The following is a 25,384-nucleotide window of genomic DNA, read 5'->3' as shown; positions in this document are numbered from 1 at the left end:
TCATCAACTGAAATAGCCCAATGAAAGTCTTTAAACTACAAATATATGCAACTGTATTTTAGCCCCTCTACAAGAATTGACCCCCTGGATAATGTAAGACTTGCCCTAAGGTCCATAAAGAGGGTGTTTACACATGCATTTTAATGTAAGGTTACTGAGTTTTCTGTACAATGCAATGTATAGCCTATTCAAATAAAATTGCATTGTCTTTCCTTATGTGTAGTGTGGGAGGAAGCATTCAGATCCTTTCCTGAAGAAAAGGTACTAATACCACAAATACCATAAATACTATAATTTATGAAGTGTAAAGTAGTAAAAGTAGAAAAATGTTCCACTGATTGTTATATTATATAGTATATTATTAGATTATTATTACTTATGTTGTAAAAGCCGGAGTTTACTGTTGTAGTTGATTGAGGTGAAGCTCATTTTGAACTATAAATTACTGATTATTTTCATTATAGATTAACCTGCTGATATTTAATCGATTGATCAACAATCGATTGATTGTTTGGTTTGTAAAACATAGTGTAAGAAACGGCAGCAGCACTATTACCCAGAGCCCAAAGTGACAGGTTCACAATGTTTTTTTCAACCAATAGTACAAATTTCAAGATTATTACAATTATTTAAAGGACAAGATGCAAATCTGCTCACTTGTGAAGCTGGAACCATAAAATATTTGACAGGTTTGTGTAGGCTAAAAAATGACAAACAATTATAAAAATACTTAGCCTCTGTATCGACTTAGCTTTAATATCTCATCATTTCAGAAAAATTTGTATTACATACTGGGTAGTGTAAGTTAAAAAAAAAACCATCCTGTTTCATAAGCACAACACGAACATGCAGTTCTTAGATTATGTAAAGAAACTGCAGTCAGGTCTTTAGAAGGCCTGGAATGTTGTTAAATAGTACAATAGGCTAATTCCCTCTGAATTTGTGGTGGAGAAGAAGTATTAAGTGGCATAAAAAACAAAATATAGGTAATTTTAAAGTTGAGCATTTGAGTAAATGTATTTGAGTACATCCCACCACTGATGGCCCTCTGCCAGTGTTGAGAAGGTTGCTTTTGAAATGTGATATGTTACAGATTACTAGCTACCCTGGTAAAGTGTAATAAGAAATGTAGCTTTCAATTACCTAATCAAGGACATTTGGTTACTTTTTGAGTAGTTTTCTAACTGGAAATATGGTAAAAGGAAGGCATCCTGAATTGAATATATTTTGAGCTAACCCCTTGTAATCACCAACATTTTGATTAGTAGCTGTGATATGATAACATTTTTCTTGGTCACTGTAATTGATTGCATTTACATTTATTTTGTAAATTAATCACATGCAACTTGCCCAAGACTGGGTTTTGCAGGACTTGAAATGTTGTAACACAGTTGAGAGTGACACATCTCTCACATATACGATCTCTGCTGCACCGCACAACGCCCTTCAGTTCCGCCCAAAAGGGAAATGACGCCGGTGCAGAAAATGGCGTCCGCAAAGCCTGTGGACCGCTGTGGTTTGTTACCCGTTTAATTTAGAGCCGAGTGGGGGATAGATGGACGATAACATGGCAGTGCAACGCTGCCGCCGCCCGCTTCCTTGATTCCGGAATCTAACCCGCAACTTCATGTCCGAAGGAGCCAGAGCTGCCTGGTCGAAGAGGGGTTGTGGGGATTCGCACCGCCGAGGTGAGACGGCTGTATTTTAGCCGCTAAGCTAAAGCTGTTCCCCCGGCTGAGCAGTGTCTGCTCCCCCGTAGCTCCTGTCACCACAGCTGAGAATCGTGACAGTTAATTTGGCCAGTCACGTAGCTAGCTCTGGAGTGAAGTATTATTATATTTACTTCATAAACACGATTCAAAGTATTAGCTAACACCACCGCCTTCATCAGAGAGCTGTGTGTGTACCGTGTAGCCCGAGCCTTTGTTTTGAAGATAAGATAAGCCTGTATTGATCCCCAGAGGGGAAATCCAGGTGTTGCAGCCGCACAAAGACAGAAAGAAGTATAGGTTAATACTAAATACTAAGACTAATAAGAGTTATGTTTAACAAGTATAAGAGTAGAAGTTAAAATATGAACTATGCAAGAGCAGTTAAAGACGAAGTGACACTGTATGGTTACTAGTATGAAGTCTAGTATCATGAAAACAGTGTACACCAGAATAATATCAACTGTAACTAAGCAATAATAATACGGAATGTTGTCTGCATTAACATAGCAAAACATAAATATAGTATACGATGTGGCGAGACAGTATAAAATATTGACAAAGTAGTATAGTATGATAAGGGTTGCAATGGTATGAGATTTTCTCGGTACGATAACCATCGCAGAATATATCGAGGTTTCACGTTATCACAGAGTTCGTGTTATTGTTATCATCATCATCATCATCATCATCATCATCATCATCATCATCATCATTTACAATGACCCACAGTGGAATCAAAACAGAAGGGTTATTTTTGGTTTAACAGTCATGCTATTAATAGAACTGAAACTTGAAACAAGTATACCATGCAACCCTAAGTATGATGGTGTAATATCCTACAGTATAAGGTATAAGATATAGTATAAGGTGCAATATAATAGTAGTAATAATGATGATATAACATGTCATGGTATAATATAGCAGTATAACAGTATATCAAATGTAGTATGATATAGCATGTTCTGGGGTGGGTGAGAATCAGTACAGCATAGTATCATGATTTTTGTGTGTGGCAATATCGTATCAATACACGGACACCAAGTATCCATTTTTTGTTATTTAGATTTTTAATATTATAAATACAATTTGAACTTTTGGTAGACTACTAGAATAATTGAATCAATTGCTGTAACAGTCCACTAAATACATTTTGCTGCAATAAAAATGATTGAGGTGAGACTGAAACTAAGACTGAAAACTTCATTTTATTATATAGAACAGATGTTGACAAAGTTTTCTTTTAGGGACATAATGTGCAGCTTTAAAAAAAAAAAAAAAAAAAAAAAAGAAGAAGTTATGAAATAGCAATATACTATAGTATGTGTTATTGCAATACAATAGCACATCACAACACAGTTAAAAGTGTTATAATATTGTACTTTTACTTCATTATCATGATAATGTATCATGGGGCCTCTGGTGATTTCCACCCCTAGTATTGTACACATATTAAAGTATAGTATGCAGTGGTGGATGAAGTATCTGAAAGACGCACTTGAGTAAAAGTACAGATTTCTTACCGGAAAATGACTTTGGTATAAGTTAAAATTCCCCTATAAAAAAAGTCTTTAAGTATCTGATAGTTATGCATGTATGTATATATGTATGTATGTATGTATCTGATAGCTGATAAAAGTACAAGCAAATGCTGTCAATAAAAAAGCAAATGGTCAGAATTTTGAGAATTATGAAGTTTATTTCTTCTTAATATGCACATCACCTTAAAAAGGATCATCCATTACACTTGAAGGAAAAAAGGTCTTTGCCACAATTTAAAGGATTTAAAGAAAATCTAAGTTTGTCTTCCCTCCCAGACTGTCATTTGTCTGTCCGTTCCTTCCTCCCTTCCTTCTCTATTATGTTGTAAGTAATGATGACGCTCAGGGGAAAGGTATTGGGGTATAGATATACATTTTATTTAGGGAAATATTGTGGAGTAAAAGTGAAAGTTGACAGAGATATAAAAACTGAAATAAAGTACAGATATTCCCAAAAAATACTATAAAGAAGTATTATTATTTAGTTATATTTCATCACTGAGGGTATGTATATTATATAATATCTTGAAATATAATGCATAGTAATACCAATGATAATAATATATTATAGTATAATATGTAAGGGTATCAAATATATGGCAAAAAATATAAATAAGTTGGTACAAAAGAGAGTCAGTGAGGAGAGAGTGATTTGTAACGAACTGTGATTTAGTGGCTGACAGCTAACTATACTATAAATTAGCTTAGCTGCTGGCTAAGTGATTGTAAAGCTTGTTGCCAGGTGCGCTCGGCTGCAGTGACAGACTCTGAGCAGACTGTCAACCTGTTGCTGTTTTTCCTTTTCACCAAGAGGCACACACAGGGTAGGTCAGTCAGACGGCGAGACCTCCCTAGACCAAGCTACACTGAGATTCACACAAATACACAAAAGAGAGCATGGAAAGTGTGCCTGTTCTTCACAGAGTATAAAGGAGGTTCTCTTGTGAGACTCAACTTTTGCTACTTAATTTTACAGTTACATTTTTATACTGAGAACGAGAAGTACTGGGGATTCATGCTAAGGCAATAAGTTGATTTAGGTTGTTGTCAATTGAGAGATAAGCAGTTATAGCTTTTTTTAATTGATGTATAATTGCCGTCTGATCTGGTTGCAACTCATAAATACTTGTAAAATATATGCCCATTGCTTGTATGTGTTTGATTATGTTAGTGTAACTTAAACCTATGGCTGCTGGTCAAATAAATTAACCGGAGTTGAGACAATTTGTCAGTTTAAAGATTAGTCAAGGTAAACAGAAAGTTACCAAGCAGCGATCAGTAAATTGTTTTAGTTTAGTTTTTTCAACCATAATGTCAAGCATTTGCTGGTTTTCTTTGTCATACATGACGGCAAATTGATTAACTTTGGGTTTTGAACAAAACAAGACAAATTAAAATGTCATCTTGGGCTCTGAGAAATGGTGATGTGCACTGTGTCACTATTTTTTTGACATTACATTGAATGATTCATCAGTTAATTGAGACAATGTTAAACAGATAAATATATGCAAAAATAAACCCATGTATGTTTGACCTGTTTATACATTTGTCACCAATTAACGTCATGATATCGAATTGCAGCCCTTCTGAGAAACATGGAAGAGAAGAACATTTTCTTGTATTTTTGGAAAAGCATTTCAGCATTAACTCATGACATTTATGTTGCTGTGGACTGTCCTGACTGTATGAATTATAGCTGATATTTGCACTTGTGTGCTGTGAAATAGTTTGAGCTCACTGAATTTGTCAGGGCACACTTTATTTGATTCTGCTCTGTCTTATTGATCTTCGTCTTGTCTCCTCTGTCAGAACCAGGGAAACATAAACACAGGAAATGCGAGCGGCCCCTTAGTGCTCAGCCGTCAAAGCCTGTGATTGTTCGCCCGGGCTCCAAAAGGTACGATTTGTCACTCTGCAGCACTGCATGGTAAACTGGAGCAAACCCCTCTTGTGTCACTTTTAAGTCAGAATCCATCTTACCCATCATTCCTCTCTCTCAACTCTTTCGCCACCTGATTCATTGTATTTTGGGCTGACAGTTTGGACGAATGGTTTGAGGTCAGAGCTCTTGGTCTGCACTGTCCCCATAGTGCTGATGGCTGTTATGAAGCTTAGTATTACCTTTTTGCACAGGGATGAGGGTCAAAGTATGATACAGCTACTGTCACTTTAACCAGTAAAGGATCTTAAAATGGATTTAAAGTAATCTATTAATAGAAAGTCATTAACTGAAAAATTAGTATTGTTTTTTATTGTTATTACAGTATTTACTTACTGTAGTACTTAAACTTCCATTTGGTCTCATTGAGTTTGACCCATTTTCCTGTCCCACTCTTTGAATAGTACAGAAACGTGTTTGTTTTCATATTCCTTCCTATATTTATTGTGGCCATGCTGCAGCCAGTACCGGTGGAAATAGTTTTTGTTTGTTTTGATTATGATAAAAAGATAATTGAGATTAAATTATCATTGTGCCCCATTCTGTTTTCAGTAGGTTGTGGAAGTGCAACGTTACAACATAGTTGATCTTATTTATTTTGATATAATTAATATTTATTTATTTTTATATTATTTCTTTAAATGTGGATATATATTTATATATTAGTTTAATTTAATTTGATTTGATTTTATATGTATTTTTTTGTTTTTCATTTGAATTACATATAATGCTGAAGGAAATTTGTTGTTAAAAAACGTTAGCGTTCAATAAATGGATGATGTTTCCAAAGTCAGTGATTAATTGTGGTAAATAATCATGATCTTAAATGTCCAGTGTGTAAGATTCAGGGGGATTTAGTGGTGTCTAGCAGTGAGGCTTGCAAAATGCAATCAGCCGAAACTTCTCCCAGCTGGGATTCCTTCAGCTTTCATTGTTCAGGAGGTTTTTACCGGAGCTGAATTATCCGCAGAGGTGTCTTCCTCTCTAAAACACACAGACAAGGTGATTTAAACCAGTAAAAACACTGAATAAAGCCATTTAACATTAGAAAACCTTTGTTTTTCTGATGCTACTCCTCAGGAAGGGGCTGCTAACTACAGTGACTGAAGCAAATACTAGCAGGTACACGGTGCATACCCACCTCTTTTTCTGACTGTTTACATTATACCCACTTATCAGCCAAAAAGCCATTGGAATATACAGGGAACGTATACTCTATACAATACCTTCTTGGTAACCTAGTGATCTACCTAGTACTACACCCACCTTATCAACTACCACTACACCACTGTGGCTGATGCAAAATTGCAAATGTCCCTATCTAAAGCCAGTGTTTGGTTTGTCCATTCTGGGCTACTGTAGAAACATGGCTGTGCAACATTGCAATCTCCATAGTAAAGGACCCACTCCCTATGTAGGTATAAACAGCTCATTACAAGGTAACAGAAACACAGATTCTAATTTTCTAGGTGGTTATACACTAAAGACACAAAACACATTAGATTCCATTTCAACCAATGTATCCCCCTAAATCCTACACACTGGACCTTTAATGTACCAAAAATAATTGTGATTATGATTCATGCCATACTCGTGCAGCCCTAATTCCAATTTATTACAGCAGGGGTTTTTTTTTTTATAATTTTGGTCATCATTCGAATTGGTTATGGTAATATTGTACCAACCAATGTCAAAGCAGAGTAGAGGTCTGGGAACACAGACAGGTGAAGCCTCACAGCAGCCAGACTGTAAACAAACAGTTTATCCTGATGATCGAAAGCACTTCATTTGGAGGTCATTGCGTGTGTACGTGCACGCGTGCGTGCAAACTGTGATGGATGTTTACAACTGGCAGTGTTTTCCAAACAAGTCTGTAACCTGGAGGTCTGCTTCCCACCTGTCTGACTGCTAGTGTTTCTTAACTTCTTTTTAGTAATGTCAGTGTTCCCAGATCTCACTTATTTGATTCTACTGATAAAAACAATGTATAAAACTATTTAAATATGATCCAAGTTGTAATAAAGTGGAATAATCCTTTAACTCTGACTTCATTAGGACATGATCTAACATTCATAACATCCATTTTAATAAATAAACTGGGAAAGTAGCCATGATGACTTTCCCTGCTATTAAAATTATATTTGCTACAGCTTTGTTTTGTTTTTTAATGAAATATGAGAAGCAAAGAAACTGCCTACTCGCCCATGTTGAAATACACAATAAGACCAAAATTATGTGGACAGCGGACAACCTTGTCAACATGAGATGAACAATGAAAGGTGTGTTTATCGTTCAGGTGTCCACATACTTTTGGCCAAAGATATGTAACATGCACAGAAGTCCTTGTATGGCTGTTTTAAAATTGCAGTTTGCAGACGTTCATGCTTTAATGTGGCGGTTGTGTTGGCTTTGTCGTCCAGGTGATTGACGCTCAGAAAAGGGATTGTTAGCATCTACTGGACACAAGGGGCACTGTCCTCTGATTGGCTCGGACAACCCCCTCTGACATGCCCGTGGCCAATCAGAGGTGAGTGTGCTGTGTGTATGTGTGTGTTTGTTTTCATTTGCATTGTTAATGAGTAACTGTGAGTTTGTGGGGGTGTGCAGATGATGTGTGTTTTCTACTCTTCCTTGTGTGCAGAATCTAAGTAAAATTATACGTAAGTTTTATGTGTGTGTGTGTGTGTGTGTGTGTGTGTGTGTGTGTGTGTGTGTGTGTTCATGTTCATGTGGCTACTTATTTTTCTCTCTGTGATTTCTGTGTGTGTGCGCGAGTGTGCACGATGGTGTATTATGCTGAAGCAACTGGATGATGTTGCGGGGTGCTTTTTTAAAAAGGATTTCCTGTCTTTCTCTTTATTTTTACCCACCTCAGTGTGTTGCAGTGGAGCAGGTTATTTCCCCAGTGTTTCTTTGTAGGATGCAGCAGCTGAAGTGCTGAGCTTTTAATGCTGAACGCCCTTTTGAATGCCCTTCCAGTCACAGACTTACTTTATTCAGCTGCACACACACAAACATAATGTTTTCCTTGGAGAGACAGGCGGTGTTGTGCCTGCTGAATTCATTTTTGAATAGCTGTTAATTCTAGTTCATCCCTGCTTTATGTTCACACTGCACAGCTGTAGCAGAGTTCAGTGTTGTGACTTCACGGATCTGTTCTGACGCTCTATGATCTTAACCTCACCCTGTCTCCATCCCCCGCCTGCGCCTGCACTTGCACTTTGCCCTGCGTCATGCCTTCAGGTGTGTTATGTCGGGGGCAGATGTGGAGGTGTACCTGTCCCAGGTGCACGATGGGAGTGTGTCGTCGGGCTTCCGGGCGCTGTATGAGGAGCGTCTGCTGCTGGATGTCACACTGTTGATAGAGGAGCACCACTTCCAGGTACACAAATTAAGCTGCATGGTGTTTCATATCCCTGGACCAAGACTGTATGCTACATATCACTGTCCTGCAGGGATGTCTCTGGGGAACTTGGACATTTCAGCTACAGATCTGCTTATACATTTTTTTTTTACAGGATTAACTTCTGAGATGTAAATTCACTGGGTGGTAGAAAATCATCTTAGCAACTTAAAGGCAATAAATTATGTTTTTTGTAATTTTACAGTTGGTTGGAGTCCTTATTTTAAAAGGAAACTTGAGTATTTTTGAATCTGGACCCTATTTTCCAATGTTTTGTGTCTAAATGACTAATGGAGACAACAGTTTTTAAAAATGGTTGGTATTGAGAGGGAGTGCTGCAGCTGACAGCGCTGAAACAGGCAGCAATCCTAACAGGCAACTGTACACCATCACTTTACAACCGCTTAAAGTGTTTGTTTTTGCCACTGACAGGCTCAGATTGTTATTACTGGCGTTTAGCGACATTATGGAAAAGATCCCCACAGAGAAAAAAAAAGGTTTTTCATTACATTTCGCTTCTCCCGTTTGTCTGTTACTGTGTTTCTGTTCTGAAATCTCAGACTTTTCCACATTGTTGAAATCAGCTAAATATTCAGGCATTAAATTGAAAATCTTTTAGATAACACTAAGATATGCTCTCTGTACTCCAACACAGCTCACTCTTCCTGGCACTCCACTCTGTAAAGGCCCAGACACACCAAACCAAATTCAGAGAGCTAGTGGCAACGAAATCCTACTGCTGCATTGCTGTACGTCGCTTGTGTCTCGGCTAAAAAGTTGTACATAAACACACTGCAAAGACTACAGCCAACCAGCATGTACACTCTGTGACTGTGTGAGATGAAATAACTCTCTTCACCAGCACACGGCGGTGGTCTGTTGTCGTCATTTAAAAAGGGAAATCGGAAGACCGTCTTGATACTAGTGAGCAAGTTAGCACCTAAACAACACTATACGGTGCTGAAAGAACAAAGCATATTTACTCTGCAAGAGTGAACAATAAAATAAACATCTCAAAACTTTTCTGCTGAAGAGCTCAATGACTAAAGAAAAACAATCTCACCTTATATAACAAGTTTGTCTCACTCCCTGTTGACTTGAGCTGTTTGTTTGCTTTCCTCACGATTCTCTCCTCGTGTGCTGAGCTGAACTGCCAATCAGAGTGATTTCACTCACTGACAGGCTCCTTTGTTGTAGTCAACATGCTGAATTGGCTGGAAAAAATCAACAAGTTATTGCAGGGATCGTTTTCATAATGCTGTCAGACAGTTCTCATCGTGATCTGAGCCTGTCAGTGGCAAATACAAACACTTTTAGTGAGCGCAAATTGACATTGCACAATTGCCACAATCACAGTCTCTTTATACTTGACCAATTTCAAAAACTGCTGTCTCCATTAGTCATTTAGACACAAAAGCATCTGAAAATAGGGTCCAGATTGAGAAATACCAGTTTCCCTTTAAAATTAGGACAGCAGGCAACTGTAAAATAACAAAATACACCTTTTATTCCCCACAACGCATTCAAGTACAACATACTTATTTTTGTCTTTATTTATTTTGTTTTCTCTTGTATTTCCAGTGCATAAATCTTAGTAAACTTAGCAAAATAATGTAAAAAGGGTTGGTGTGATAAGCTATGGCTTCAGCCTACACTTTTTCAGTCAGCATTAACTTGCTTTGGTTTGTCACTGTTTCAGAAGTAATGACTTATTTATAATTTATTTGTTGTTTCTCTTAAGTGTATTTGAGTTGTTTAAGTTGAAAGCGACCGAAATAAACTCAACTAATATGAGCCAGGACTCTTAAAGGAAAGGACCTTTTTTGTTTCTTAACAGCCACCCTGTACATTGCTAAGAATATTTTCTACCACCCTGTGAGTGTGTATTTGCAACATGCTTTGTGTAACAGATCTGTGACAGAAGAATCCAAAATATCCATGCAGGATAGTGTGTGCTAAATGTTTAATGTAGCAACAAACTGTTTACAGAGAATTGGTAAAAACTTACAACTGGAGAACTTTTGGCCTCAGCGAGCAACATCACTGCACTGTTGCTTATGTAAACCTGTGTCCATCTGTCGTATCCATCGTTCTGCAGGCCCACAAGGCGCTTCTGGCCACCCAGAGCGACTACTTCCGGGTCATGTTCACAGCAGACATGAGGGAGAGGGACCAGGACAAGATCCACATGAAGGGGCTGACAGCCGCTGGGTTCGGCCACATTCTCCGATTCATGTACTACGGCTCTCTGGAGCTCAGCATGCCCACCGTCCAAGAGATCCTTCAGGTAAAGCTGCACACACCCACTGATGTCCTTTCTGGTTCTTCCCATATCATGCTTCCGCATCAGTTAAAACAGATGAAGTTTAACATGGTGCTGCTTCACAACAAAAGCATCAGCATTTCATGGTTCTTCACTTTAATAGCATGCTCTCTCACATTCCTCCTCTTTTTCCTCCTCCTCCTCCTCCTCTCACTTCCTGTCCCGGCAGGCGGCCATGTACGTTCAGCTGACGGAGGCGGTGGAGTTCTGCTGCTCCTTCCTGCTCGCCAAGATCTGTCTGGAGAACTGTGCCGAGGTCATGCGCCTCCTGGAGGACTTCAGTGTGGGTGTGGAGGGTGTCCAGGAGCAGCTCGACAACTTCCTGCTTGACAACTTTGTCCCCCTTATGAGCCGACCCGACTTCCTGTCCTACCTCAGCCTCGAGAGACTGCAGGTTCGGTTTCTGTTTGTACGCTGAATGCAGAAGAAAAGTTAAAACTATGAATACAAACTCAGTCAGTGTTGTTGCTAGATTAGATTCATTCTGACCATGATACACACTGAGAGGGACATTTTGTAGTCAAAAGTTCTGTGTAAATGTTAATTTCAGGAGCCAACTCATGATTAAGTCCACAGTCAGAGTGCCTCCGATGTATTTTCAGACTGCCGGCCCATACCATGGACGTTCACACTGAATAAGCTGGACAGACATTACTTGTTATTCTTATAATGAGTCTTTTTCTCTCTATCTCTGAATCAGGCGTACCTGAACAGTGATGCTCTGAGTCGCTTCCCAGAAATTGAGCTGTATGAAGCTGTCCAGTCGTGGCTCCGACATGACCGGCGGCGCTGGAGGCACACTGACACCATTGTGCAGTCCATCCGCTTCTGCCTCATGACTCCTGCCAACATCTTTGAGAAGGTTACTTCTGCTTTCTGATGGTTTTCCTTTGTCCTGACAGGAGTCCACTGGTTTACTGATGTTGTCTCTGGTATTGGTCTTTTGTTGTCTTCGTCACAGGTGAAGACCTCAGAGTTTTACCGTTACTCCAGACAGCTGAGGCAGGAGGTAGATCAGGCGCTCAGCTACTTCCATGATGTCAACCAGCAGCCTCTGGTGGAGACGCGCTCCAACCGTATCCGCTCTGTGCGCCCGCAGACGGCTGTTTTCAGGGGAATGATCGGTCACAGTATGGTCAACAGCAAGATCCTGCTGCTGCAGCGTCCAAAGGTGTCTGCTCGTTTGTCTGCCTTCAAGAGCATGTGTGACTGCTTTTGGTATTCGTACCAAAACTGTCGTGCATTACAGCTTTCATCTATTTACATGGTGTGAAATCAGCGTCTGTGTTTGAATCCCTCAGGTGTGGTGGGAGCTGGAGGGACCTCAGGTGCCACTGCGACCAGACTGCCTGGCAATTGTTAACAACTTTGCCTTCCTGTTGGGTGGAGAGGAGCTGGGGCCCGACGGGGAGTTTCACGCCTCCTCCAAAGTCTACCGCTATGACCCCCGACAGAACTCCTGGCTACGCATGGCTGACATGTCTGTGCCCAGGTTAGAGGAGCCTGAGGCTCTCTGTGTTTGTAGGATTGTATAATCTGACCTGTCCTGTAACGTTTTTCACACAGCTGTGCAGTGAATGTCACATTATGTTAATTTCAGGATGATTTTGCAGGCGCTCACTGTCACTTGATTAGAATTACTTATTAATGCATTGATACATATTGATGGTGTTTGTTGTTTGCAGGTCGGAGTTTGCTGTTGGCGTCATTGGCAAGTTTATTTATGCTGTAGCGGGCCGCACACGAGATGAGACTTTCTATTCCACGGAGCGCTATGACATTACAGAGGACCGCTGGGAGTTTGTGGACCCGTACCCTGTAAACAAGTATGGTCACGAGGGGACGGTCCTCAATGGTAAACTGTACATCACCGGTGGTATCACTTCCTCCTCCACCTCCAAACAGGTGTGTGTGTTTGATCCAGGGCGGGAGGCGGGAGGAGGGGGAGGAGGAGGCAGCTCAGGTGGGTCAGACGCACACAGGACACGCGCCAGCCGAGGCCCACTGCTGCCTGGCACCCATGCCAGCTGCTGGGAGAACAAATCCAAAATGAACTATGCCCGTTGCTTCCACAAGATGATCTCTCACAACGGGAAGCTGTACGTGTTCGGAGGAGTGTGCGTGATCCTGCGAGCTTCCTTTGAGTCGCAGGGCTGCCCATCCACCGAGGTGTATGACCCTGACACTGACGAGTGGACCATCCTTGCCTCCATGCCCATTGGGCGCAGCGGCCATGGGGTGGCAGTGTTGGACAGGCAGATCATGGTGCTGGGCGGCCTGTGTTACAACGGCCACTACAGTGACTCCATCCTCACCTTCGACCCTGATGAAAACAAATGGAAGGAGGACGAGTATCCCAGGATGCCTTGCAAACTGGACGGTCTGCAGGTGTGCAGTCTGCACTTCCCAGAGTATGTGCTAGAGCACGTCAGACGCTGCAGCTGAGGTCTGCTCCACAACAAGCCTCCTTTTTATAGAAATGGAAATGCACTGTTCAAGGCCTGAAGTCTCCCACTGGGAGAGCAGGTGTTTACAGGTGGGAGACTCGACTGATGCACAGGCTTTTCAACTAGAGACCAGCACTTACCTTAAGGTGAGGAAAAGATGGCGCGGGCCATACATTTGCTGTTCTTAATGAAGCCAATCGAAGCGTGGCGTGGTGAGACGCCACATGTTAAAAGTCAGCTTGAACATTTTCAGAATTAGCTTTCTCAGAAAATCAAGGAAAATCATTTGTGGGGAGGAAAAAAAGGTTTCATTTTGCTGGTTTATGTTTCAGACTGTGGTCAGTTTCCTATTCTACTACTCACTTACTGTATTTAGGCTGTCCAGTCAGGCTTATTGCAGAAACGCACTGGAAGCGTCAGATTCATGCATTTACAAAGGGACCTGTATTTATTTTACTTCACCAGTCTTCTCAGTCTAGTCTGAACTAGGTTTCTCTGCCTGCACCCTGAGATTTCATCGCGTTCATAAATCTATTTAAAGGCAAACAAACATTGTGTATAATGTTAATCAAGGTGCTTTTATTAAGAAATAGGTTAGTGAAAGCCAAAACTATTTCAAACAATCAGAAAATGCCCTATAAGATATATAACTGCAAGTTAAATCATACAATCAGGTATATAAAGACAATATTAACACTATATATACTGTAGTGTAGCTAATCTTATAGCCAAATATACGAAGCAGACTCTAGACAAAGGCCATTAAACAGATACCATGTTGTTGCAGATGCTGCTGATGCTTCAATCTGCTACCAGCTGCAAACTGTCAGATTACTCATTCATATACTCGCTTCCAGTGCGTTCCAGCTTTTAGTCCTAATTCTGCTCTTTACTCCCAGATATCCACCATACTGTGCTCATGTTCATATAACATCACTGTGTCTTTCTGTGTCCCTTCTTCTTCCTCTGATGTGTGTGTGTGTGTGTGAGAGAGAGAGCGCTGAATGATGGAGAGTAAAAAACATAACACTACATGGCACACGAGGGTTCATTGTTCATTCAGTGAGGATGTCATGATGGTGACTCCTACACAGCAGGTTTTTTTTGTTTGTTTTTTTGCATAGGAAGTAAAGATCTTTCTGTCAGAGCAGCTCTGTATCCGTCTCGTCACTGGCAGTGCTTTACTTACACTCATCTACATTCCCTGCACTTTGTTTTGGGCTCTTGTTGTGGCTCTTGGGTGTAAATGCACTGTTCTACCCTTTCAAACCAGCTGTAGTATTACAGCATGATGTTATCTTACAGACATTTAGCAGTGTCTGAAATTAACCTCTGGCTGAGAAGTTAAGATGAACAAAAAATGCACCCACCATGAATTATACAGCTAGTTAAAATATTTAAGAAACATTGGGCCTCATCGTGGAGGAACATTTTCATATTCTTATCCTAAACTAGGAAGGTTTCATTCACAGAAATGTTGCCAAAGAGTAGAGAGAAAACTTTCACACTGCGTAGCTTCAAGTCCTGCTCTTGGAAATGAGCAAACAAATGTAATTGTGTCAGTGTAGTGTTATTGAAGGATTAGTTCATGTCCCAGGTGATAATTCGTATGTTACTTTGAATTCATGAAGAAAACCTTGCATGCCTCCATGGTAAACAAGGGAGAAAATTCCTGATAATGGAAGTAAATGGGGGAACTGTCTTTAACAACAGCAAAACCATATCAAGACATCAACACTCACACAACTTGTGCAATAGTATCTAAGTCATTTATCTACTTGTATGCTCGGTACTTCCCAAAAATACAGTTCTTTTCTAAAACCTCACTATTTATAACACTTTCCATAAAAGGTCTTATACATGGACCGGTAGCGTGCCTCCGCTGTTAATGCAGAAGTGTTTTAAATACTTAGGTTTTAGTAAAAATGCATGTTTTTGGGAAGTACTATACATGTGGATCAATAAGACTTGGATTATACTGCATGAGTTTGTAAATGGATGTCTTAATATAGTTTTGCTGTTGTTAAATGTGATCCCGGGTTACTTCAGCTCATGATAAATGTTTGCCTTTTTTTCCCCATCTCCGTTCACCATGGAGGCATGTGAGGAAGGTTTATTTTATGAATTCAAGATAACACAGGGTCAGTAAGTGATATACAAATGGTCATTTGGATGAGTGATGTGTTCCTTTAAAGGACCTGGAACAATTAGAAAGTATGTACTGTGACAGAAATAAAAAGTGAATAATTGAACTTGAGGCTAGATGCTAAATGATGTCTTTCTACAGCAAAGTGGTATATGACTAATATAAAAGGTGGTCACGAGGCCCATTGTTAATTTACTTAAGGTTCAGGGTATTTCAATTTATGCTCTTTTACAACCAGTTGATCTCAGTATAACAAAGACTTACCAGCTGTGAATGGGGTCATCCTTATGTTCCCAGGTTCCCTGTTGTTAAGGTACTGGTAAGGGCTATCTTTGCAGTTCAAATTGCAAAGAAAGGAATGAAGATGGACATTTCAAATGCACTTTGGTAAAAATCTGTTAAGCCACTGTGGAGATGTCAATGTCTAAAATCTCAAAAACTGTTTTGCCTGCAAATTTGAAGGTGTGGGTTTCAAAGAGTGCAGACTCAACATATTGACCCATGGAAACCAACCCAACGCAACCCAAATAAATGTTGGCATTGTATGTTGCTGCAAACTACGGATGCGTTACATTTGTACTTTATTATGTAGCACCTACATTGAAACATAATTTTTCGACAACTCTGGTTAACACGTGGTTAGGTTTTGGCCAAATATCTGGTATTGGTGGCACAATGCTGGCAAGATAGCAGAGTTGTCTTGGTAAGAAACAACTTCTTCTTTTTGAAGCACTATCCCCACTGGAAACACAGCAATGGGTCCCTGAAAAACCCATGTTTGGGGGCTGAAAAGCCGCTGGAAACGCAACAATGACTCAATAAAAACAACAGGTTTTGATGTTTGTTGATCTCAAACAGTGGTCTGCAGATTGACAGGTGTCTGGCTTCTGTATTATGCTATCCACCATCCCCCCAACCTTTAGAAACGTTGATATGACGCGTATGAATTGTTAAAATGTTATGCAGTGGTGGTTTGCAGGAACATACAATGCCAACATTTTCCTCTGCCAACTGCGTACATTAAAACATTTGACCAAGAACAGAAAAAGGTCTCCTTAAAGTGTCATATTAAGATATTAAGCTGGGCAACATAGGACCTTGGGAGCATTGATTTGCTTTCCTGTAAATGGTTCAAAAAAATTACCAGCCAGTGTTTCAGATATTTTTTACCAGTATGTCCACGAAAGCTGAAATTTTACCAGCATTTTGCAGTCATCTGTGTTAATTTCAGACATTGGAATGTCACCTGGAGTGCTTCAGTCATATTAGAGGAGTTATTAAGCAGATGCAGCATTTCTGTTGTCGTATGTACTGTGTAGCTTATTAAGCAGCCCAGCGCCTTGATCCTGCAGCCCAGCAAGCCCTGCTCCGTTACCAGCCCGATGTCTCTGACCCTGTCCTCTCCAGATATTTATTTCTCCTTCATGAGCCAACTGTGAAAAGGGCTAGAGCACATACTGATGCAGGTCTGTCTGCCAGTCGTCTATTTAAGTTATTTATTTCTGAAGTATTGCTTACACCGAGCTATGCAGTAACAGTTGTAGGGTTATTTATTACAAGAATTTCATTGTGAATTGTGTTGGTTTCAAATTGTACTTTTGTCTCCTTTCCTTGTCTCATCCTCGGCCGTCTGTTCTGTCCACCTCAGCAGCACTGCATGTGGCTCATGAATGGATGCTTTGAGAACGCTCTTTCTTCCGATGTAAAGTGAGAAGAAGGCTTAATAAGATCAGAAAGTCTGTAGTGGATGTTTACTTAACAAATGAACGGGTACAATTTAAAGAAGGGTACTGGTGTCATTTAAATTTACGGTCTGTTTATTGCTGTCTTTAGCAACAAACTGTATGCAATTTGTCATTCATCATGTCTTAAAAGACAAACTTGTTTGTGAGTGGCATGTTTTTTAAGGTATCATCCTTTAATTCATGCTCCTTTGTATCAACGATGTCCCTGCTGTCCACACACAAACCTCTCAAGTCCTGAGCCGCAGCTTTAATCTTCAACGCTTTGTGGCGCTGGTAGAACTCTTAGATTGTGTACGTTTCCCAACGTTAACGCCTCCACAGCTGTGAGAAGTTGTGTGTTTCACTGTGGACTTCATAATCCATCTTTGTTTTTCAAATGGGGAAATGTTTGACAGCGAAAAACGTTTTTAAGGAAATACAGTAAATACAGGAGGGATTTTTCTAATTCTTTATTTTCAAGAATTTAGAAAAATATCCAACGTAACTTCTCCGACTGCAATCAGCAGTCCAAAACTCATTATTTGCTGTCCTGTATGACTGAGACCCTTTTTACACGCTATAGGGCCGCTTTGAAGTCCCTTCTTCACGCTGCCTTTGCATTTTTACACAAAACCAAAAAATGGCAGCGTCATTCCTCTCCAGTGTGTGATTTTAGACTGTATTCTGGCATCGTGGAACCACAAGAGGCATGACAGGAGTGACAGCATCGGACTCGAGCGTGACATATAACAAACACGTCAGCAGTGCTTTATAAACAACAACAATGGCAATAACGATCATTTATCATCATTGTTATATGGCAGCTGATCTCGTCTTCTGCCCGGAGGGTAAGGAGCTCCCAGACCTCATTGTTTTCCCAATTTGCGGACATTTTTGGCTTCCCTTCTTCTTTGAGTTAGCTGCTAACTGCTATCACCTGGTTTTCAAATCTGCCACGGTGGGTTGCACACATAACACATTGTCAAAACATCACACCTATCCTGACTATGGTTCCATCCTGTCGCTTAAAGGCGATACAACTCTCATTCCACTATCCAACCTTTTAAACAGAACAGTGAGGCAACATAATGGCGTGACATTCCTGCCTTGAACAAGCATTGTAAAAGGGGCTTAAGAAAAGCAGCAGATCCTCAGATTTGAGGAGCTGGAACCAGCAAATGTTTGGTATTTTTGTTTGGACAGTGTCTGAAACAATTATTAGATGGTAAAAATAGTTGCAGATTAATTTTCTTTCAGTCAACATATTGCTGCAGCTCTAATTTGTAGCCATCGCACTATAGCTGCACGGCAGTTTACAATTTTTTGTCATTTTGAACTAATGAAAGCCTGGTGCAGAAGCTGAATGAAAGTAAGGAACACTGTAAATGGCAGTTTTTGCTCTCAAACTGTATTTCCCCCAAACTACAAAACTTTTTTTTTTTTTTTTTAACTTTTTCAAACATGTTTTATGCCTTAAATTGGTTTACATCCTCTGTTTTTTCAGGTTCAGAACATTTCATGCCCAAAACCATTACTCATTAGGGTCTTTTATTCCTGATTTTGTCCTTTTGTTTACCCTGGTCACCTCTTTATCGCAATTCCCAAAGCTTTAGAAAAACCACTGAAGTGTCACATGTGATAAACACAGCAATGATCACACTGTCAGAGGCAGGTCAGGTTGGGAAACAAGCCTCTTTAACTCCACGTCCCTTTACGTCTCCTACTTGTTGCTGTACTCTGCAGCCAATATAAACATCCTACCTGCCATTCTGCAGTCCTCTCGCTGCTCCTCCTCCTCCTCCTCCTCCTCCTCCTCCTCTCATGTTGCTGTTAAAAGAAGAAATGTGTAACCGATAAAGTACTACTGTCCTGATTTATGGCACATTCAGTCATAGCGCGGCATCCTTTAGTCCACCAGTCTTCAGTCTGTCAGTAGGAAAACAGAATAGAGGATTAAATAAAAAAAACATACCTTGCTGCAATGACTGTATCTGAAAAAGAAAGTAAAATCAGATTAACATATCTTATAATCTGAGTAGAAACTCTTTGGAAACGATTTGTAACTTCTTTCCAGAAATAAATGTTCATATTGGTCAACTTTCAGCTGACTGCTTGAGTGCTTTTATATCTGTCTTTGTGTGTTTCTGATTTTTCTTATGCTCATTTGTGACTTAATTCTGTTGGTCCCAGGACTTTTCTTAAGTAATTGATCAGTATTTGGAATTTTTCAAAACTAATATTATTGTCTCTGCACAGATAAATGCAGTCATGCAAAGGGAACACCTGTATCAAATACCAAAGCATAACTGAAAATATTGTGATGACTTTAGCCGCATCTAATGATAATATTCATGTTGATTAATTCATCTGTTTATATTTAAATTATTTGATTGTCTGAGAAGTGTCAGAAAAAAAGTGGAAAAAGTCTCCAGAGTCCAAGGTGTTGTCTGACAATATTTTGTTTGAATTTTTATTTGATAAATGGCTGAAGAATATTCTGCAAAGAATATTTGCAGATTCATTTTCTGTATACTGACCACTGATACTGGATATTGATCACTGAGTCGCCTAATGTGTCAGCAGCTGTAATGACAGCAGTTTAATAAGTCAAGAGTAAAAACAGCAATATATTAAGTAAACAGTAAAACCGCAATGTCATAGATAGGATGAATGGCATGACTATTTGTTATAATTTCATTTTTATTACTTTAACGATTCTATTTCTGAGTTCAACCTGACACCCCCCCCAACCAACCCCAGCCAAAAAAAAAAAAAAGCCTCGCGCATGCGCCCTTCAATGTGTCACACCCCTGGCTTGCCGTAGAAAAGCGAAAGTCTCCTGGACAAGGATGTCATATGTGAAACTGGTAACTATTCTTAACGATTGGCGCCTTTTTATTACCTTAAACTTTATGTACATATTAACCTGTGGCTGTCAAGTAGTGAAGCGTAGGCTTGTGGTGTTACACACTGACATTTTATTTGAAAAAGATGTTCAGATGTTGCTAAAATTAGTCAGCAGCTAATGTTAGCATGCTGCTAGCTGCTGTCGCTAACAGGTCAGTTAGAAAGCAGATGCTCCCTGTACCTTTTTATTTAACGTGACGTTAAAATATATGTAATATTCCTCTGGTGGTTTGTAGTGTCTGAATTAGTATATTCATTGTATAAACTGACATTACAGCTTAATTAAGCGCTTTACTAGTTAGCTTTATCGTCGCTAGCAGTGTGTGTGTGTGTGTTCTGACGGTGTGTCGCCAGGTGTCGCTGTGTGTCGCAGCTCCGGGTCTTACGGGCCTGTTGAGCGGCTCGGTGCTGGCTGCCAGTGAGGGGAAGAAGAAGAGCTCTCAACCTGCTCTGAGCATCGATGAGGTGGGTTCATTTTGACAAAGTAGGGAGACACGGTTAAGCATGCCAGATCTTAGCAGTGGTGGGAGAAGTGTTCAGGTCCTTTACTTCAGTAAACATACTAATTCCACACTGTGAAAATACTCCACTGCAAGTTAAGTTCTGCATTCAAAACCTGATATTAGCAGCAAAATGCATTTAAAGTAAAAAATATGTATAATCCCTTGAAAAGTTCCTTGTCGGTGTTTTCCTGTTCTATTTGATGTTTTTGGTGTAATATTACTGCTGCATTAATAATGTAGATGTTTCGAGCTGTGCTTATTTTAACACCTTTATGTACCTGTGGGTAGTTTAATCTACAGCCATGCATCATATTCTATAAGATCATCATGTGTTTGTAGCGTGGCTGTCCTGTCAGAACCACATATCTCTTAAAAGTCAACCTTTCATGGGGTCAGAAAAACAGCCCTGTTTTCAGCTTTGTGACAATGACTTGTCCAGCTGATCCAAGAGGGTTTTTAAAGAGTTTATTTAGCTTAAGAAGGATGAGAATTTTCTCAACTCATAAAGGAACACTTAATTCACACTTACCACAAGAATTGTAATACAACAGATCACTACTAATATTGCAATAGTATAGCATTTTAAGGTTACCAGTGTCAGTGTTACCACGTTTTTCAGATACCTGCAGGTCCAGAGCTTTGCCCAAAAGCAATTTTCACTCCACCAGTTGACTTGCTACACTACCTTTTAGATCCTAACCTGTATGGGGAACATCTGATCTCCAAGGCACATACCCCAATTCAAAACATCAATCCCCTTACCTGAGCTGACAAAAAATTGTATGGGAAGAGGACACTGGGGAAGAACCATCAGAGTAGACATGGACAGACAGCGTAGCACATGTCCATAAGTCATTCCTCAGTATAAGACGTGGATGTGCATCCACAAACTGCATTTTTTCTAAATGCTAGAGTAGTCAAAATATTTCCTACTGTAAACCCTGAATTTCCGAGATGTTGTCAGAGTAAACATTTTCAATTCACATATAAAAATAAGATAAGTGATATAGAATTTCAGATATACATTAAAAGAGCAAGTACACACACACACACGCACACACACCATAATCATGCAGGGTATAAAGGGTGTGGATAATTCAAACCATTTTATCGGTATTTTATCTCTTTTATTCTTATGAAATGTCTTAAGCATTTGTATTATTGTTTGAAAAGCCTGTAACTGATCCACTCAGAATATCAGTGGTGCTCTAGTTTTGATTGTGTTAGACTGACACAGATACACTGCAAAGGAACACATTATTTTCCCCACAGACCAAACAAATAGAACTCTGAGTTCATGTCTGTTGAACTTTGATCTTTACACAGTCAATAGAAACAGTGTTGTTGATGCATCTTCTGCTCTAAAAGAGAGACGTCATTATTCTTGCAACGTATTATGGCTCGGTTTTGTAAAATCTTAAGTCACCACTAGACTGCAAACTGTTTAGGTTATGATAAATTAGTCGATACCTGTTTAGTATTTATTTACTATCTAAGTCAGACCTGTGACAACACTTTTTTTTTTTTTCAGTCTTCGCTGTTGGGCAATTTCAGTGGATCAAACGCAGTTGTGATTATGGCTTAACACTGATTCTCACCTTGTTATTGTTTTTTTGTTTCAGCTGCCGTCGTTGTACACCAGCCCTGAGTCAGAGTCTTGGTATGTGGAGCCAGAGGCCGGGCCGCTGGAGCAGAGCGTGTCATCGTTGAGGAAATTGGCAGAACCATACACGAACCAATGCCAGGTGTATCTGTATCTGTCACTCCCTGGCACAAACATGTCAGCAAAGAGGTTTAATAATAGCTTAACACTTGGGTTTGGGCTGTGCTGAAACATATTATTCAGAATTCCAGCCATGTGGAATTAAGGGTGGAGATGCTCAGTCTCTGTTTCTGTTTCACTTAACGTGAAACAGTTAGAAAGGTGATCAGGCCCTTGGGGAATTTTAAGGTCACAGATATAAGCAATAGCTTAACCAAGTAAGTTTGTATTGTTACACATGGAAATTTGACCAAAAAAGTACAGTCAAACTTTGCTAAATTAGTCAACAGATGATGTTAGCCCGTTACTATGCAAATCCTCTTTTTCCCTCTTTATATAAAGGTCCAGTGTGTAAGATTTAGGGGGATTGATTGCAACCAACTGAAACTTCTCCCGGTCAGAGGTTTTTAACGGGAGCCAAATTATTTGCAGAGGTCTCTTACTCTCCAGAACAAATGGACCAGGTGATTAAAACGGGTAAAAACACTGAATAAAGCAGTTTCACATTACACGTTAGTTCTGCTATTCTGTATAGCTTGTCAGAGACAGGCCACCAGCCTAGCACCTGCTAACCTTTTTTTTTCTGATAATACAAGAACCAGATGTTCAGGGGGTTTTTAGCTACAAAACATTATCCTCAGAGGTCTCCTCTTCTCCAAAACAAACAGAACAGGTGATTCAAACTGGTAAAAACTCTGAATAAAGCAGTTTCATGTAATAAAAAAAAAAGTTTTTCCAACAGCTTCCACCTATTTTACAACACAAAAGTTTTAAAATTTCTGAGTGGGGTATGTACTGATGTATTTCATGTCGTAGAACATGAACTCATTCTTGGTGCACTCTATTTCGACCAATATATCCCCCTAAATCCTACACACTGGAAACTTTAATATTAACGTGACGTTAAAGTGTGGGTGTCAAAAGTGGAAGGTGTGCTCATGTCTGATACTCACAAGCTTAAAAGTGTCAATATGGAATTTTAATAATAGCTTAACAAATACTTTTAAGAGATTCCAAACCCTGATTGTGGGAATTATCACTCCCAAACTCAAGTCAAGTATAACCTCCTTAAAGGACAACTTCGGTATTTTTCAACCTGGGCCCTATTTCCCCATGTNACATCCTGTTCTTGCAATTTGGATAAGCACAAACACGAACCATTGTTTTCAATCGATGCAGTAAAACTCTCAGCTGCGCCACTCTGAGCGGCACTCAGCATGGCTCCTCTGTTTTCTTCCTGCAACAAGCAAAGCTCACATGAGATAATGTCACAGCCGGGAGGAGGTGAAGGGTAAGGGAAACGCTTAGTATGCTATCTACAGGGATAGCACTGGCAATCTGAACCGGTCAGTGGCGAAAAAAAGCACTTTTATATGGGACGCATTTGCCAGTGGCGAAAAAAAGCACTTTTATATGGGACGCATTTGCCCCCATTACCGTTTTAGCTCGTTTCGTGGCTCCGGTTGCATCCGCCTCCCTCAATACTGAACCAATTTTAGAACGAGTTGTACCTATGAATCATACGCACACATAGACATGGGGAAATAGGGCCCAGGTTGAAAAATCCCGAAGTGATCCTTTGAGTACCATTAATTGAGCCACACCTAAACATAATCATTCCAAAGCTTAATCAAAACAATAACAAGTTATTTTAGTCCCGTGTTGCAAGTGAAAGAAAAACAATTCGTATGGGTCCAATTCACATCCACTGTCTGAATCTGTCGGCCCCTCAGGGTTCTTAGTACAAATATTGTCCAGCTGAGATCAACCTTTTGATTTTGTGGAAGAATTGTCACATTTCTGAACTGAATCCCAAACTGTCCTCCATATATTCTTCCTGGATCTTCAGCAGCTCAACAGCTCTTAAGATTTCATTACTGATGTGAGATGTCAGTGTTTTTAGTCAGCTTCCTGCCATCACTGCAGAAAATATAATCACATGAGTTGAGAGCAAAGCAGCTGATGCACGTTTGTCGCCTTTATTTCCAGAATAATGACACACAAGAGCAACAAGTTGTGCAACAAGTTGATGTGAAACATGTATTATTATTACCAGTGGGAATTAGATGTCTTTAGATTTGTTTTTGTTATGCTGGTGCTTAGAGCTGAGGGCTTGAGGTCTAAAGTTGAATACACACCTAATTAAAAATTTTTACATTTAATGACATTTTATTCTTCCATATGAGACACTCGTAGACGGTGTTTATTGTTTTTCTTTGCCTTTATTTTGCGTTATTGCTGTTGTGCGGTAGTCACAGAATGTGAAGAATGTGAACACATTTTAAAATAGTCCTATTTCAGCATGCAGTTTGGTGTAACAGTCTGTGTGATGCAAAGACATATCTAGTGTACATCTGTTTGGGTTCAGTGTCTGGTCTGTTCTGCTTCTCTGATCCAGCAGGACTTAACACTCTTCTGGTTCTCATTATATTCAGGCCTACAGGAAAGCATGGACTATTTTCAATGCTGAATTCTGTCTGAGGAAACATAAAAAAAGCTGTTTTGGAAAGACTAAATCAGGCATTTGACCCTTTCACCAAAGAAGGAAAAATACACATTGTTTTATTCTGTGTTGGCAAAAGGTAACATGCTGTATAAATAAATTAACTGTCTGTGCGTCTATGTCTGTGTGTCTATGTCTGTCTGTGTGTGTGTGTGTGTGTGTGTCTGTGTGTTTGTGTGTGTGTTGCAGAAAACAGGCCAGGCTGCAATGGAGAAAGTTGAGGTACTGTTATATTTTTTACTTTCTGCCATGTGTAACTGTTGTGTTGTTGCTGTTTGGGCTGTTGGGAAAAAGAGGGTCCCTTCACATTGACATATTTGACTCAATCAATCAATTATATTTATAAAGCCCAACCAATATCACAAATCACAATTTGCCTCACAGGGCTTTACAGCATACAACATCCCTCTGTCCTTATGACCCTCGCAGCTGATCAGGAAAAACTCCCCAAAAAAAACCCTTTAACGGGGAAAAAAA

General features: G+C 39.8%; 2 protein-coding genes across 6 annotated transcripts in view; both read left to right on the top strand.

Moving 5' to 3' along the window:
• The first annotated feature begins 1,464 nt into the window (after positions 1–1,464).
• Positions 1,465–19,335, top strand: klhl15 (kelch-like family member 15). 4 transcript variants are annotated; one of them, XM_050056563.1, is made up of 10 exons: positions 1,636–1,688; positions 5,060–5,147; positions 7,610–7,716; positions 8,433–8,571; positions 10,691–10,879; positions 11,085–11,309; positions 11,616–11,777; positions 11,877–12,086; positions 12,217–12,407; positions 12,601–19,335. In XM_050056563.1, the coding sequence occupies exons 3-10, from the start codon at positions 7,697–7,699 to the stop codon at positions 13,358–13,360; spliced, it is 1,896 nt and encodes a 631-aa protein (XP_049912520.1). In that variant the 5' UTR covers positions 1,636–1,688; positions 5,060–5,147; positions 7,610–7,696; the 3' UTR covers positions 13,361–19,335. The 4 variants fall into 4 exon arrangements, with proteins under 4 accessions (XP_049912519.1, XP_049912520.1, XP_049912523.1 ...); XM_050056566.1 differs by having other exon boundaries at positions 8,309–8,571; XM_050056562.1 differs by lacking the exon at positions 7,610–7,716 and having other exon boundaries at positions 1,465–1,688.
• Positions 19,336–20,047: 712 nt separating this feature from the next.
• apoob (apolipoprotein O, b) overlaps positions 20,048–25,384 on the top strand; it is a 14,040-nt gene continuing 8,703 nt past the window's right edge. For both annotated transcript variants that reach the window (XM_050056774.1, XM_050056773.1), the window contains exons 1-4: positions 20,048–20,099; positions 20,494–20,604; positions 22,265–22,387; positions 25,097–25,129. In XM_050056774.1, coding sequence (XP_049912731.1) covers positions 20,082–20,099; positions 20,494–20,604; positions 22,265–22,387; positions 25,097–25,129 — 285 coding nt within the window. In that variant the 5' untranslated portion in view covers positions 20,048–20,081. The remainder of the gene's footprint in view (positions 20,100–20,493; positions 20,605–22,264; positions 22,388–25,096; positions 25,130–25,384) is intronic.

The sequence above is a fragment of the Epinephelus moara genome, chromosome 11, assembly GCF_006386435.1.
Source record: "Epinephelus moara isolate mb chromosome 11, YSFRI_EMoa_1.0, whole genome shotgun sequence".
Taxonomy (NCBI): Eukaryota; Metazoa; Chordata; class Actinopteri; order Perciformes; family Serranidae; genus Epinephelus; species Epinephelus moara.
This window is presented reverse-complemented; position numbering and strand designations above follow the sequence as displayed.

Coding starts and splice junctions, on each gene's coding strand:
- klhl15 (XM_050056562.1), top strand. CDS start 1,628: ATGTCCGAAGGAGCCAGAGCTGCCTGGTCGAAGAGGGGTTGTGGGGAT. Junction 1,689..5,059: donor TGGGGATTCGCACCGCCGAG/GTGAGACGGCTG, acceptor CTCCTCTGTCAG/AACCAGGGAAACATAAACAC. Junction 11,778..11,876: donor CTGCCAACATCTTTGAGAAG/GTTACTTCTGCT, acceptor TCTTCGTCACAG/GTGAAGACCTCAGAGTTTTA.